Source organism: Struthio camelus, chromosome 3 (assembly GCF_040807025.1).
Source record: "Struthio camelus isolate bStrCam1 chromosome 3, bStrCam1.hap1, whole genome shotgun sequence".
Taxonomy (NCBI): domain Eukaryota; kingdom Metazoa; phylum Chordata; class Aves; order Struthioniformes; family Struthionidae; genus Struthio; species Struthio camelus.
The window spans coordinates 103,375,359-103,392,083 of record NC_090944.1 but is presented as its reverse complement, the minus strand read 5'-3'; the positions used below and the strand labels follow the sequence as shown (position 1 = coordinate 103,392,083).

Genomic DNA, 16,725 nt, shown 5'->3' with positions numbered 1-16,725 from the left:
CACGCACACACACGTATGTACGTACGTACGTTCTTGGCAAAGAGAATCTACTATCTACTGCAAAATACTAATTCATTTGGCCTATGTGAAAGAAAGCACAACACAAAAAAACAATCCATGACCAGAAAGGGGACAAGGCAGGCGGGTCTAAGAGACCACCGCTTCTTCCGTATGAGTGTGAGCTGATGGAAAGGATTGGACAGAACCTTGACGCTGGCTTTTCAGGTTACTTGCTGCTAATTTTGCTCTTAATGAGATCAGTAGTAGAAATGATGTTTCTTCTGAAGGAAGCAGTGAGACTATCTGAAAATCCATAGCGGTGGAGATAGCATGTACATGAGAGTTGGATAATATGAAGACTTGCAAGACTATTTTAGATTGCACATTTGCCAATGCAAAGTTGTTAATTAGCGATAGAAGGATACAGGAATGTTGACGATAGGAACTTGTTTCCTGCTGCACTGGTCCTTTGCCAGCCAAGTTTTGAATGTCTGAATTTTTAGCTGCAATTGTAAATAAATCAGTGCCTACAAAACAGACGCTGATCCATAATGGTAATATTTTTTATGCTAATTATACATATTGCTTTATTACAAAAGTTGACAATGCATTTTAATATCCTTAAGTCGCTTTAGAATTTATACACCTATACTTTCTCTATATAATTTCTATACTTGTTTTGATACATACGGTAATGATTTTGGAATTACCTATAATTACTCTTTGAGTACTGTACGCTCTGTTTAGTGGTCCAGATAGTGTAAACGTTCTCTCTTGTCTTTCTTTTGTGGTGTGTTGATTCAGTTGCCAGGTGCTCAGGAGAGAAACCTAGGGAGATCAGGAGCACCTCAAATAAGAAATTACCAGTGGGAATTTGGGGCCAGTAACAGTGGTAAGTTCCTTCTGCTGCCTTGTTGGGCTTGCCTGTTTTTACCATGGGTGAAAAAGGTGGAGAGAGGAGAGACAGCAAAGGGCTGAAGGACATTAGGAGGGACTCATTCTGTAAATATAAAGAGAACGGGGTTTTGAGATAAGGTAAAACAGACTCAGATGCCTGAGAAAAATGAACCCGTCAGGGTCCCCCACTGGATGACAGAACAAGTTCTGGCAAGACAGATGTGTAGTCACAATTTCTGTTGTTTTAAACTTTTCCCCTTGCTATGCTACGTTCCTACAGTTCAAATTAAAAATAGTATGCTTTAGGTCACTGTGCTCCACAATGGTCACAATTTTCCAGGGAGAGGAGCTACATGAACAGACTGCCCTAAGATTTGTGGTTAAAAGCATGACTGGTACACAGAAAGTTGCAGCAAGTATTCAAATGGGAGGACACCATGATACTGTCCTAGGGAGATAACAGCAGGAGACCTGGGATCAGGAAGGTGGTAGGGGAGGGAGAGAGGAAGGGAACAACTGTAACTATTCCTGAATGACAAAAACATTTTAGCTGTCACAGAACTTATTGCTGACTTTCAAGGTAAGCTTTCAGATAAAGTAAAAAAAACACATCCATTTTCTATAATTCACAGTCAAAAGTTAAAAACTTTTCTTACAGGGATTCATCTTCTCTGCTAGCTTACCTTCTGGCTGTAATCAGAGATCATGTAACTGCGGTTCAAGAGAAAAAGACTGCTCTTTTTAATATGATTTTGTGCACGTTACTCCGTATGTTTCCAAGTTTTGCTGATAACTTGCAAAAGAAGCACGGAGGCAGCTTGTGGTATAACTTAGGATAGCTGTTGTGAAAGGAAGTTGATGTATGCTTCCAAGAATGTAAAGGGAGCATTTTCTAAGTCAGATACATAGAGTGTGCATATAAAGCAAGTGTTTTTAGGGCAATACAGCTAGATGCACGTGTACTGGCACAAATGTTAGCCATAATTGGTGGTGAAAGCTAGGCTGACAAAGACAACAAAACATAAATTGGATGGATTGACTGGCTATTAGGTGCTTGTTAGCACAAGTACAGCTGTGCAAATGTGCATCTAATTTGCATATACAGTTATTGTAACTGCATAAGCATGCGCCGCCTTTATTTGCACCTGGACGCCTAAAATCCTAACTAAATTCTCTAGTCAATTAAAAAAACCTGTTCCACATTTCATGCATTTAAGACAAAATATTATATATTAAAAAAAAAAAAAACCCTTTCCTGACATAACCATGCTTTTCCTGACATAACCATGAAACAACTACACCACAGCCAATCCTCCCTCTTGCCCATAAAGCAAGTTTTATTTCTGTTCCAGCTCTTCTGAACTATCACCATCACATACACAAAAAGGAGCCAAGGCTATCAACACCACGGCTGTTTCCTTCATATAATTGGAAAATGCAGCACTTTCACCATGGAAGAAATCACTGAAGACAAGCACAAAGCCAAGAACACATCTATTATGTAAAATACATGTCCCATCCCTATCAGAGGTTTGGGACATCAGTCTGAATTGCTTAAGTTCATGCTCTCTCAGGAGATTGCATCATCTATGAACCAAGGCTGAAAATATTTCTTCTCTATGTTTAGATTGTGCTAATTGACCATTTAGATTATTTCATTGACTTTCTCCATAAACAAGTACTGAGGTTTGAGGACAGCACTTACTTACATACATACCACCACTCTTGGTGCTCAAGAAAGAGGGAAGGGCACCAGGCTTAACCAAGGAATTTTTCATGAATTAAAGAGGGATATCCATCCCTTTACATGGAGAAACTCGAAATTAAATGGCTGGGAGAAAAGATCACAGTGGATGTAAAACTCTTGTTAAAATCAAAGGAACAACTAATCTGGTCATTACAGAACCTGTTGGTAGTAGTCTTTGGTCTCAACCGAGGCTCCTCAAATTTCCTAAAACAATCTTTTCTCCTACTGCTTGTGGTAGACGGTTAAACTGTAGTAAAGGTAATGTGTCTGTCACAGCTTCATAAATGGCTTTCCAACTCCTTGCTGACTCACATGTACGCTTGGGATGTGAAGTTTTAAAATTTTAGCTTTCCAAGATGCTCTTCCAAAGCTTTTTCCTTAAGAGCACAATAGGGAATGAAGGAATCTAGTTTCCCTTTATCTGGGCTTTTAAAAGTCATCTGTACTCGAAGGAAGACAGAACATTTGCTTTTCTTCTTTTCAAAATACTTCCTAAGCTCTGATTTGTTTTTTTCCAGGTTCAAACTGAACAGTCGTATATTTTCATTCCTATTTTTTTCATTGCCCTGAGCAGGTAATCCTAATAAAAAACATTTCTCAAGGTAAATTGCCTTTGCATGCCCAGCTGCTACATAACAGCCCAATAATTACTACGGACTTTCCCTCAACTAAGCAAATATCATAATAACATAATAAAAGTTTTGCAAAATACTTACAGATCAACAAGCTGAGGAAGTGCAACCACCAAGGAGAGAAATGGCTTGGGAAGGATGCTTTTTCAGCATACTTTCTTTTTATACCAGGAGAGACTTACCTGGAACCCAGCTGATGGTAGGAGAGATGCAACTCTGGATAACCAGGATAAAAAGCACATTTTTGGAGTTTTATATCAAAAGAGTGAAACAAGCAATTGGATTACCAGCCAGAAACTAAATGGCAGCCAGTGGAGTGCTGAGGAGTGCTGATGTTAACATGTAGCCTGCATGAATTTCTGCTTAGCCCCTGAGCGGCTGTTATTTTGATAATGAGAGGTATCCAACAGGTTCTTACTATGTAGCTTCAGACTGATCATTTACGGTAGCTTGTTTCAGAAGAGACGAGACACAACGATAGCGGTCATCAGCTCTTCATGGAAAAGGAATTGGGACGTGAGGTGGTTTGATGTTAGCTGGCTATGGTTAAGAAGCTTAAGCACTCCTTTAACATTGGTAGCAGCTGATATTGAACATTTGGAGAACCGACACTTGTTACACGACATGACTGACTGACCCACAGAGCCAATATATACACAACACTCTCCAGCCATATCAGTAGTGTTTTTACCAGCTTCTCCAGTTTAAGTTACAGCCAGATAGATAGCCTTTATACAAGCTCCAGACTCTTTTAAGCACGTGGTAAGGCACTGAGCAGTAGCGTACATCTTTTTGAGAAACTTCCTAACAGGCTCACATACATACGCCGAGCAACAGGAGTGAGGTACTTCAAATGAGAACCTGTTCTCAATAACATATCTACGTTTTCACCGAAAGAAAAGAGCAAAGCCCTTCCAAAGTAATTCTGTGCATCTCTGCTGGACTTGAGAAATCTCAAGCGTCGAAAATCTCTATCAACGAAAGCAGCCAAAATATCTGCGCAGTTGAGCCTGAGACACAGCCTCATGGGTATGGGGGTACTGAGACACAATCACTGCTATTTTCTGTGCCCAAAAGATACCTCTTTTGGTACAGAGCCCTTACTAGAAAGGAAGCAGGCCCAGTGCCATCCTAGACAGAAAGACGAACAACAGTCTGCAAAAATGAATCTAATCTAGTGCCTCTCTGCTGATCTTTACCATCTGAAAGAGTACAGATGGAAACTCATCCTTTACACACATCAGCTTTCCTCAGGGAGAACACCACGTTCTCATAATACGGAAGATCAGCCTAGAACCAAAGCATAATGATTACAAAGGATACAGAAAGTTCTCCACAGCAAAATGCAATCCAAAAAATCTGTTCTGCCTGATAGGGTAAAACTCATCAACCATCTGCAGGCATCTCCAAGGGTTTCCACCTTAGTTAGTCATCCTGTGTCTCTTTTTAGTCCATGGAAAGACCTAACTGCTTCTAGGACACCATTCCTATCATGCTAAAGTAGATATCTAGAATAGGCCAGAGGAATCTAACCCTCAGAGTGCTTATTTCTCTTTCCTGATTGGAAGGAGGAACTGGTAGGACCAGCACAGACAGTGGTGTCTATTTGAAAACTATGTGAAATTGGCCTTATGTAACATCGCAGATGATGGCTCAAGGTACCCACTACACAGCTGCTAGCCCCTAAGTCTGGGCTTTGCAAATGCCAAGGTGGAAACAGAAGCTTCAAGCGCAGCAGGAGTCTTCAGCAGTTCCTTTATGTGACTCCTGGTCCCACAAAACATCTCCTGTAATATCTGTTGATGGGAGTTCTACTATTGTCCTTCCTGCAGATCATCTAAACATAAAGTAGTTTTAGCCCAAAACACAGGCACCCACAAACTACTGTAACTTAAAGAGTAAAAAGTATGCGTAAGGTTACACAAATACGGACGCACTAGCGTCCTTCACAGTTGCCTAAGAATGTGCTCGTGCCATTATCTCGGCAGTCCATCAGCAAGTTCATAGTTATACAGTATAGTAATGTAACCCCATCCTCAGTAAATAAAATGCCCGCTAAAACTGCTGAGCCGAGTCCTACCTTTATCCCCCTTCTACACATGAAAACTTCTCCTGGCAGCCACCTACAGAGAGGGAGAAGGCATCCCCCGGCATATCTTTAGTTCAAGGGCACATAATTCCACCTTCCTTGCTTCCTAAGGTGTCTACTGAAGCAATCACTACTGCACTGCAATAACACACTCCAAGGCAGGTTTGTGAAAACATTTCACAAATACAAAAACAGACAGTCTTCCTAAATTAAACACTGGCCACTGCACACCATTTTCTATCTCTTATTCATATCTCATCCTTTCAGACTTACTGTCCTATGTAACAGTACCCCTGGAGCTTCTGGAGGCTCAGCAATTTTTTACTCAAGGTGCTACATTCAGGTTCAGGTTAACATGAGGTATATATGGCCTTATAGGCCTAATTTTAGATTCCATATTTTTTCAGTCTTGGCCAATTGCTCTGTTTTCTGGCACGGATGCTTTGACTCAGCTGCTGAGCCCATCGGAGCCTGTCCTGCCAATTACTAGAGTATTGATTCCATATGCAGACAGTTGGGTCTCCGGGTAGTAACAGTTAATTGACCAAGAAAGCAAAACTTCTGAAGACAGGTCGGCTGACAGGCTTATTTATAGGATGGGTGCAATGGATAAAGGATGTTTTTGCTCTTGTTAACTAAAATAAAACTATCCAGTTTTCCTAAATCATCTGTCAATTATTACAGATTGCAAATGACACTTTAGAGCCCAAATGACAGAGAAGTTTTTAAAAGACAACTCAATACTGAAAGTTCTTTGGGTTAGTACAGCCTAACACTGCAAAGATCCCAGAAAGAATGCCTTTCTGTAGTTAACATTTGTATTGGATGCAATCCATGAAAGCCTTTGTCTAGATTATAACACTATTGTAAGATCCTAACAGCAGAACCAGTGCAACTGAAATCAATCTGTCTGTGCTTCCTTCTTTTAATGACAAGGAGGCCTACCCTGCAGAATGGTGTTTTTACAGGTAGGATGTACTCAGTACATCAGGTACATCACTGCAGTTGATGTCTGCGCTAAATCAGGATTTTGAACTAATATTTTCAGTTTATTCTTTGATGTCACTAAAAGACTTATCAGCCTTACTGATATTAAGATGTTACTGTTAAGTGCAATACTTTAATAAGTGCTGCTTATTTTCATCTCACACTCTGAATGTTTAGTGTCATTTTCAGTGAAATTTGTTTGATCAAGCACAGGAAAGTAGGAGAATTCCCATGAATTGTTTTCAGAAATGTCAGCAACTACGTAAAATCCATTTTGACCCTGATGAATGACTGCATTCCTTTTTATAACATGGATCACTCTTACATAAGCTCCCTATCTTCCCACTGATGCTATTTTATGCTGGATGCTATTCAAATAGGATATTTAAATCTTGTAATGAAAAATGGAAGTACTCTTTCAAGAAAAGCTAGGACAGAAAAGATAGAAGTTATTTTTATTCAAACATGAATTTGTTTCAGAAAGGATTTGAAGACAAATCACTCATAACTGCAGCCCTCTGTTTCCTTCTAAAGGCAGCATCTAGATCTTCAAATACAAGGGGAATATAAACAAGGTGAAAGGAAACCACAGTTGAGTGAATGGTCCCTCCTACAATGCAGCCCATTTCGTCAAGAAAGTCTTCCAGTGATAATGCTTTTCACATCCCCAGGTCTTCTTTAACATGTGCTACAGATCTTCAGTATGCCCCAACTTGGGGAATAAGCAAACACCTTCAATAGTAAATCTGGCCAACGCAATACACAAGTATTTGAAAATGGAGAAATTCCAGGTTCCCCAGCCAGGACTTGAACCTCTGACCCGCTGGCCCAGAGGTGTGAAAGCACTCTCTTGAGCCAATGATATCACTTTAAGCGCTACAAACTGAAGACATGTCAAATGAATCATTTATTCAGTTCAGTCAGTTTTAAATTTTTCTTGGTAAATGTTCCTGAAAGCAGAGAAAGGTTTCCTGGTTTTCGTATGTGCGCGTGCACATGTGTGCAAGTACACGCAAGCATATATAACCTACACAACGAAATGTAAGCTTGTCTAAGTTAATTCTGACAACTAAGGATACTGTAAGCTTTTATTCTTTTTAACCCTCTGTGTTCCACTCCACAGTCATGCTCTGAATTATCTGGGATCAAAGTATGCCTCATAGTTTCATTTATAGCAGACATTCTACCTGTTCCTTCATCAATGCATATTTAACCTCACATAAAAATGAGCTTAAATCTGGAGATGGAAAGATTTTACGATCCAACATAATGCCCTTCACCTGTGATAGAGAATCATCCAAGCGCATTTAACATCATGTTATCCCTCAGCTACTTTCATGTCATTTGTTTCATGAAGTGCTCAAGTTCGTTCATAGAGCTAGTGGGGATTTGCGTCCCGCTGTTGCTATGGGATTGCTCCTCCAGAATCCTGTGATCAGAAGTCATCTCCTTTCAAGCCTAAAATTGTTCAGACTGAACTTGTTCCCATTTGTTCTTACACCAGCACATTGTTTAATTTAAATGCTGCTTCTCCCCGCTTTGAGTCCTCCATGATGTTGCTAAAGTGGACAGTCTTACCATTTGCAGCTTTTGTTCTTTATCTAGGTTTAGCACTTTTCATCTTACCTTTTAAGGCAGGTTTTCCATTCCCTGACTGGCCTGGTAGTTCTTCCCTTTTACTTTCCAGATTTATTCTGCTTTAAATGCAACTAGCTAGAAATCTTCAGAACCACATCTAGTACCCCTCTAACTCTCCCTGCTGGGAATACCTTGCTTTATTTGTCTCAGGAGCGCATGCTTGCATGACATGGGTGCCTCACCCTCCCTGTGTAATGAACTAACACACTCCTTTATTCTGCTCTATCATTCAATCCAAGGAGCAATTCATAGCAGCAATGCTTGCTCTTAGTTATGGCCTTGTATTTTTTACTATTATATGTCATTCCATTTCAATTATTATTCTAGCCAGTGAACTAATTCCATGCCCAAAAATGTTCTCCTGTAAGATTTGCTCTAAAAAGACGTTTCAGAGATTTCCACATCTTATAAATCAAGCTGTTGTCATGCTCTGTTTTTTCTTCTTCATTCTGTTTCTGGGGGAAGCATCAACCAACAGTTACGCCAGCCAACATAATCAAAATCAGGTTTTTTTTTCACTTGCTGCCCTTCCAAAGCAAACTCAAACAAGCAAAGATGTATATGAGCAGGTTCAAGGACCTTGCAAGCAAATTTTAAAAACATAAAACCCAAGCAGACACAAACACAGCTACATTAATACTTTGCTGAGCATCACTAGGTAGTTTCAACTCCAAGATTCTTGGTACAAGCAAAATATGTACTGCTTTAACTATAACAGTATGGTTAAGAGTAACACAAGCCCAAGTAAGGATCCAGTTATCAGAAAAAAATGCTTTACTGATGTAGCACGTTATTCCTACGTGGAAGGCCATACTGCTAAAAGGCACTTTTACAGTAATAAAACTACATCCAACCTTGGCCTTGAAATAATATACCTATGTGGGGGAAGAAGTTATACGCAGGAGTTATTCTGGTACCAGACTGCATATACCAGGGCTCTTTAAGATACTGACATCATCTCACGCACAGCATGACATAAAACTATGCCTCTTCCACTGGTCTCTTTTCCAGTTCCCAAGTCCCAGAGTGTCAGTGGCAACATTTCTCTCCATTTAGCTTTTGTAGTTGCCACGAGAAGAAATTTCTACTTAAATATCTTCCTGGAACAACATATATTTCTAAACACTAAAACAAAATATATTCTCTTAAAAATATGTCTGTTAGCTTGTGCTCCAAAATATTCCTTAACGTCAAGTTTTATTCCTTGGGAACATGCGTTTCCTCAGTCCTTACTGGTACTCCATTTTCCTCATCTGCCTTATCTATCTTAAATGGCTCATTTATATATTTCACCGTATCTGAGCATAGAACCATATAATAACAACTCATTCTCTGACAGATCTAATGATTCTACAGCACATTTTTAGCAGCAAACATCATTATCAAGCAAAGTAAGCACATTAGCAGGCAAAGCAGGCAGCACATCATTATCAAGCAAACACACCTATTTGCAGCCAGGCTGTCAGAGCATTACACTGAAAATACATTTGTATGTATAAAACTGGCAGCAAAAATCTGAAACATCTATATAGCCTATGAAGTATTGTATGTGTGCACACACAAAGGCACATGAACTATGCCTGCATTTCCAGAGAATGTTTTTTTACTTTCTCAGTCATGCTAATGAATTCTCCTTCCCTTACAATGCCCTCCTACTTCCACCAAAGTCCTAAATCCTGGTTTTCAGTTGCCAGTCACTCACAGTTCCGCCTGAAGTTGACAGGTCCAGTAGGTGCCAAAATATAAAAGCAGGTACTTTTTCAAAATCTGGACTGTAATGATTTCCCTTTAATTAATGAGAACCATTTCCATTAGTTCTTGAAGGGTTAGTTTCTTTTGTTCTTTCTTACATTATTAGCCCAAGTATAACCTCCAAGGGATTAAACTGATTAAATATTTCAAAGATCATTCCAAGAACTCAAATGTACATTTCCTTACCTGACTCCTTCATAGGACACAGCGCACACTGCATGCCCCAGGCTTCGCCGTATAAGCAACAGCACTCAGTATACGTAGTCTGCTTTCCAACCAGAGGTCGACTACAAACAAAATCATCACTCAGATGCTGCCAGCAAAGATCCTGGTAGACCTCAGTTTCTTCAGTTTGTTCTGACAGAGAAGATAGTGTTGCATCATCATTGCAGCAGTGTTATTTAAAAAAAAAAAAAACAAAAACGGCATAATGCAGAATTATCTAAACTCATGTTAGAAAGTGGTCTAACTTTCCTTCCCATGAAACTAAACCTAGGCAGACTTCGCAAATAGAAATTTAAGCTTAGAAATCATGGCCATTTTTTAATGCCTGAGGTGGCTTACCTCTTGGGGGCTCAGCTTTGCAAAAATCTTGAAAGGTTCTGATTTTCCAATGGCACTATTAGGCCATTTAAAAGCTCCATGGGTTGGGCATCCAAGAATTAAAAATGTTTACATCCCTAGCCACTGCTGAATGCTTAACACTGATTCAGCTCTGCTCTCGCTGAAGTTAATAGAACTTCCACAAAAAATAGCGTTAGGGCAGAGGTGGATATCTGGGGAACTCCGTTTATGGAATGAACCATTTAAAGTTGTTATTTTGGTTTCCTTATACTCTTGGCAATGACATCAGAAAGAACATGTAGTGCTAGGGCAGAGCTGGACAAAAATTTTACGTGGGCTCAATGGGAGACTGGACCAATACTTGGAAGAGATATCCATTGACTGAACAGACAAACTGCATCAGGCTCAGAAAATCCCCTGAGCTGAAAATAGCTAGAGGCTAGGAGGGCGAGGGGAAGTGTTGTTTATCTACTGTCCTCATCCCTAATCATCCACTTATAGCTATTGTTAGAGACAGAATACTGCTGTGAACCACTGTCACATTCTTATGAACATTAACAAAAACACGCCTTTTTGTCAAAGCTGGAATATTTCAGGGACGTACTAGTTCTGACAAAATTCTCAGTAGGAACATTTCCCAGCTTTAGCAATCTCTGATCACTGCCGATTAGAGAGAGAGGAACTGAAAACTTAAATCTTTTACTTGGAAGGTAAACACCTCAACACAATTGTTTTATAAAAACATCTGAAAGGTTTTGAATGTGTTCCAACGTAGAATGAAAAATAAGTGCCGTCACAAACCAAGATTCTGTTTTGTCTGTCCAAATCTATTAACTGCATTTTTACATGATGCAGCAGCATGTTGAAATGGTGCACGGGTAAGTATAGGACTGAAACCTAGCTCAAGAGTAAAACAGCGAGTTCTGAAAGTGCAAAGTTTATCAGAGTTTAGATACATCTTCTGCTAAGAACTTACAAGAATACAGACAGAGAAGCAGGAGAGATTCTCTGCAACCAACTCTGAATTCTGCTGGCAGCAGAGAGATCCCGCCGGCCTGCCACCTCCTCCTCTGCTTTAGAGAGGACTGTGCCAGCAGAGATACAAGGATCGAGCACTTTGTGCTGGGTGAGAAGATGACTGCTGTGTCAGCCCCAATGCTGCGTGACAGAATACCCTTTTGGGTCCTTGCATTCTCATCACATCCTAGGTGAAATCGAAGGACAGTCCTGCTCCTATTTTGTTTAACTAAAGTTTGGTCAATAAAACTACTGTGGTTCTTTCAGTGTTTCAGGCAAGAGGATGACCCCATTGCTTCTTAGAAATGCCACTCTCATAATATGGAGTGAGTAAAGCAGGCATTCAGTCTGTAGTCCCATTTTCTTTCACAGAAGCATCCTAGAAAAATTCATAGTGAGTGGCAGGGACCAGAGGTCTTGGCTATCTGATGCCAGTATTAATCAAACACACGCTGTAACATTTCTTTCATAGTTTTGTGTAGTATAGACAGAGCTGTGCAATTGCAGAGCTACAGCTCTACACAGTGCTCTGGATTTCTGCATTGTTTCTAAGGATCTCAGAATATCTAACATTTTTTTCTGAAATCAACATCTGCTGAAATTAAAAGAACACGTGAGACTTACTTAAACAACCAGTGATGCTGCAGCCCACAGCTTGAAAATGTGAGCGCAAGGTACCCTCAATATTCATCAATTAATCAATTCCTCCCTTTCGTAGGAAGCACTCACTCACTCTTGTCTGGACTGAATCTCCAGAGTTAGCCCACAGTGAAACCCCAGCCTTAGTGAGACACTGAGCAGGCAGTGCCTCTTTACCTACAGGGCTGAAAGAGATGCAGAGCTGGTGAACCAGAGTGCTGAAGACTCCCAATCCAAACCTCATCTCATTAAATACTTTCAGCAGTCTCCTGTCTACTTTGGCAGGGCAGAACCCTGTAGAGTCCTGCATCACGATGCCTTCTGCGTCAACAGGTGATGGTCCAAGCATCGCCCTCCGAAACCCTTTCAGTAAACAAAGAGCAGACCCATCCAAGAACAACCCAGTCTAAGCTTACTGGGGTCTGCAGCCTTGTCAGCAGCACCTCATAGAGGTGCACTCAGTCTGGCAATATACATAATGGATCATACCACTCGAATCTGTTGGTCTGATGCATCGCTTTTCTGTTGCGTCCAGGACCATTGGGTGCGTACAGAAACAGTTGTACGATCCTTCTGTGTTAATGCACTGGCCATCGATACAGCTGTTTGGGTCCTGACATTCATCTGTATCTTTAAAATGGAAGGAAACGTATCAAGGAGAGCCAGCACAAAGTGGTCACACTGTGTTAATCTGTGTTTATATATTCCTATATTAGGAGCAAATTTCCCTGCATGCCTTCTGTTAATTACCACAAATACCAATTGCTGGCAGCAAAATCCTGCCCGTGGAGAAGGACAGACAGATCAGCAGGATGCTGGTCTCTAATCTTCAAGTACTAGGGAGCATTGTGAATGTTTGCTAGCATTCACAGACTGAGGGTAGGAGCGCCAAGTGTACCCTACATCCAGCACTGCTGCAGTGGGTTCCCAAGCTGCTGCCTCTTTAGGACAGTGTGAGCAGGCGTTAGTGGTGGGCACGCTCCCTAAAGCTCCTCGTGAGCTTGCCAGTAGAAACGAACAGCTTATCTGGCCATGGTAGTTCTATTCCTTAGTTGGCTTGGAGAGGAAAAGCAGAGATTTAGCCCAAAGGGAAGAGCAGGCCATTTTACTTAAAATAAATTACATTAAATCAGCAAAGAAAATACCTTTGTAAAGAACAACTTTAGAAACCCAAGGTGAAACGCTCTCCTCTTGTGGTTTCAAAAATTACTTCCCTTCATTATGTTATTCTGCACGTTCTACACAGTTTTCTGCTTATACAGCAAAAGCCAGGGTCACGGTTATGAATAATTTTCATTCGAATACCAGAACCAAAGGAGTACAAGGTTCTGAAGACTAAAAGGAGCATGCTTATCAATGACCTGAACTGTAATTCCACACTGCATATTAACTCCTTGTGTAAAATATCTGTCCTTGGGAAAAAAAAAAAAAACACTGTTAATTTGACTTACTATGCTAAAAACAGCATACTTGCCAAATGCCAGATATAAGATGGGCTACAACATACAGGTTTTCACTGCTCGCTGAATGTACAAAGGACAGAAGACTAAATTGCATCTGTCAGCGTAAAGCAGCAGTGGGCACCTAAGGAGGGAGCTGCCTCCGATCACTTTGTTCAGCCTGCTTAAAAGCTGGTAGCAGCTCCAGACTGTGCTCAAGGGAGCAGAAGGGGCTGCTTTGGAGATGCAAACTCTTGGGAGCAATTTGCTGAAAAGGGAAGCAAACAAGCCAAACCCTGCCTTACAAGCCATTACCATGTCAGCCAGAATTGCCGGCCAGCCAAGCAGAAGGGAAGGGAAATGACCCACTGCCTCTTGAAAAGCTGCTACAGGAGTTTGGTGGCCCAGTGCTCCTCCCCTTACTGGGAATACCACAGTTCTGATGGGAAGTCTGCCATAGGAGGGCTTGTTTTGCCCATCTGCCTACCATTATAGTGACAAGATCACTAACTTACCAAAGCACTGGAGCTTAACAGGGTCATAGTATGTGCCTTGTTTGCAGTAGCATTCGTAACCTGGTTGTGTATTCAAACAGAAGCCATTTTTACAGATTTCTTGTCCAAAGAGCTGGCATTCATCAGCATCTGAAGAGAAAACATTAAAGGCTGTGGTTACTGTAATTCTTACGACGACATGCAGGCAAACAAGATGGAATAAACCCTGCACGCTTCTCCATTCAGGCAAATGACATCTTAAACCGATGGCCCCAGGAGCACGGATACCCATAGAAAAGAAGCCCTTGTGCAGAAGGCGCCATGGTGCGCTCCCAGCCAAACTGGTGGACCATGACTTTCCCTGCCCCTGGTCAGAGTAACTCTTGTGACACTCGGGGTAAATAAACTGCCCCTCAGGACAGGGCAAAGCTTGTGCCACTGGAGGACTCTGCAGCTCTCCTGTCTTTCCTTTGATACCACACCGTTCTTAGCTCCAAGCAAAACAGACTAAGAGTATGGACTGTATTTTCCAATATAATTTGATTTACGCAACGGACTCCCACCATGAGCTACCATCTAAGTACAAAACTAAGTTGTCAGGCTTATGGCTTTTATGACTGCTCTCTTCTCTCCATGCACTGCTGACTCTGCTGTGCGTGGTGGAGAATCCTCCTATCCTCCATGCAGGAATCTTCCTGCATGGAAAACTTCACAATGGAGACTTCCCACTATGAAGGAATAATTGTTGCTAAGTATAAGGCAAGAACCACTACAGCAGGTGCTGTAGTGACAGCTGACAGAACCTTTTCATTTTCAAATGGAAGTGGAGGTTTCAGAAAAAATACCTGCTAGCTTATACATACCTTTTCACAGCTGTACACATTTTTTTCCAGCCTTGTATTTATGTATTTGTTACCGTTGGAATTCCCCTCACTTCCTTTTTTCTACCCATTTTCTGTTTTCTAGACATACCTATAAGAGCCAGTTAAAGCTAGGCTGATATTAAAAATGGGAATACAAACGTGGCAATGTAAAGTAGGTAATTCTACTTTCAATAACAGTTGTCTTAATCCACTGTCTTTTATAGATTTACTCCCCGTGTACAATCGGGTAGCGCACTTTTTAGCCCCAAAATGTCACTTCTATCTGTCCAGCAGTTTTAAAGGTGAATTATTCAAATGCTCACTGTTCCAGAAGAGCTGAAAAAGCTATAAAGCTGTTTATTTTTACAGGCATTCTTCCAGCCACTGAGTGGCTTTAAATATTAAATATTTTAAGTTTGATTGTTTAGCAGCAAGAGGACTGCAAACCTTAATGAGAAATATCATGTAGGCTCCATGTCTGTACATCTTTTTCCTATGGAACAATGATACATGTCCTGAGGAAAAGTAGGAAAGCTTGAGACTAGTGGAGTCAAGGAAGGCTAGCTGAGTGCATTCACTTCTGACAGATAATTCAAGAAATAAAACAGCGGGGGGGGGGGGGGGAAGGGAGGGGGAGGTCTCCTGCAAGCAGAAGCTTGTGGACAAAAACAACAGAAATTGTAATGAGTTAATGTAACAAAGAAAGATCATGTTACTAAAAGTATTTGCCCAGTTTTGTGTCTGTCTTTTGTCTTGTCCATTTCTAAGGATATTACAGAATAAACTTATTCAAAACAAAAAAGTCTTACTATAGGAAAGATTTGTGGAAGACACTTCCAGATCTGAACTATTTCCACACTTCACTATTTATAGCAAGTAGAAACGTTGCCAACTCAGGTAGCACAACAGAAACAAAGAAGATACTGTGTGAGCTACATTTGGACGTACTCTACGCACAGTATACCCCAAGGCTCCGCCAAAAAGAATCTGCAAGTCTTAGATGTGCAAAGATAAATAACACACTTACTTAAACAATCCCTAAATAAAAAATACTGTCTACTGCATAGAATTCGCAATTCTATACAATCTACACAGAGAGATTAGGTCCTGGAAGAACAGCTCCGTGACATTGTTCTGACTTGTCCAGAGGTAAATTGTCAGTCTGACCAACACTGAGATGGTCCCTGGTGCCATCATTCTCAGGTCTGGAGTCACCCCACGACACTTCATTCTTGATTCTCTCTACAGTTGTTGGGCAGAGACACACCTCCGGAGGGTTCAGGTAACCCATTTAAGTGCCTAAACTAGTTCGAATAAATCCGGATATGAACGCCTTATACTTTTCTGTACCTTTTCTATGAGGTAAGGAGGCAGTATTATCCTCATTTTATGAAAAGCAAGGCAAGGTACAGAGAAAGACTTGCTGAGGCTAACACAAAAAGATGAGAACTGAACTTGACCATGGTCTACGCACTTACTGGTTAGCAAAACTGATCTAGCAGTGTCGTAGCTAATGAGGAAGGATACTCCAAGAAAGTACGTGTAATAATCATTACAAAAAAACTCAAGAATCTGTGAATCCCACCAATTTTCTCGCCTCTCAGAATCAGGTCTGACAGGTTAATGACTTAGCTAGAAGCGACTTTGAGAAATCCTTATCTGTCAACCATGTGAAACTATGGCTCCATTAAACTATTTTAAAAATAGTAATTTTATGGGATATGAACATGCAGTAATTTCTACATTATTAAATACTTGATTTGTAAAACAGCAGGTCCAATATGAACAAATATAGAAGATTTGTATATTTTAAAATACTGGAGCTACTATGTGAACCAAAGATAATGCATCGACTTCGTTGTAGCTAATACAAATACAAGGTATTTATGCCATATGCTGCAGAAATGAATTTAATTCCTTGAAAAGAAATTTCACTCATCTCACGCTTCCTTCTTAGTGATGCCAAC

General features: G+C 40.7%; 1 protein-coding gene and 1 long non-coding RNA gene across 14 annotated transcripts in view; one reads left to right on the top strand and one right to left on the bottom strand.

Annotated features, from left to right (window-relative positions):
* Positions 1-16,725, bottom strand: part of LTBP1 (latent transforming growth factor beta binding protein 1) — a 223,123-nt gene that overhangs the window by 8,675 nt on the left and 197,723 nt on the right. For all 10 annotated transcript variants that reach the window (XM_068939409.1, XM_068939411.1, XM_068939410.1 and 7 more), the window contains 3 exons: positions 13,917-14,045; positions 12,452-12,592; positions 9,929-10,099 (listed from right to left, as the gene is read on the bottom strand). In XM_068939409.1, the coding sequence (XP_068795510.1) occupies positions 9,929-10,099; positions 12,452-12,592; positions 13,917-14,045 (441 nt within the window). The remainder of the gene's footprint in view (positions 1-9,928; positions 10,100-12,451; positions 12,593-13,916; positions 14,046-16,725) is intronic.
* Positions 1-16,725, top strand: part of LOC104151683 (uncharacterized) — a 72,307-nt gene that overhangs the window by 38,989 nt on the left and 16,593 nt on the right. The window contains exon 4 of one of the 4 annotated variants that reach the window (XR_011140335.1): positions 805-892. The exons of the other annotated variants lie outside the window; for them this stretch is intronic. This is a non-coding gene — a long non-coding RNA (uncharacterized lncRNA). The remainder of the gene's footprint in view (positions 1-804; positions 893-16,725) is intronic. 4 annotated transcript variants of the gene reach the window in all.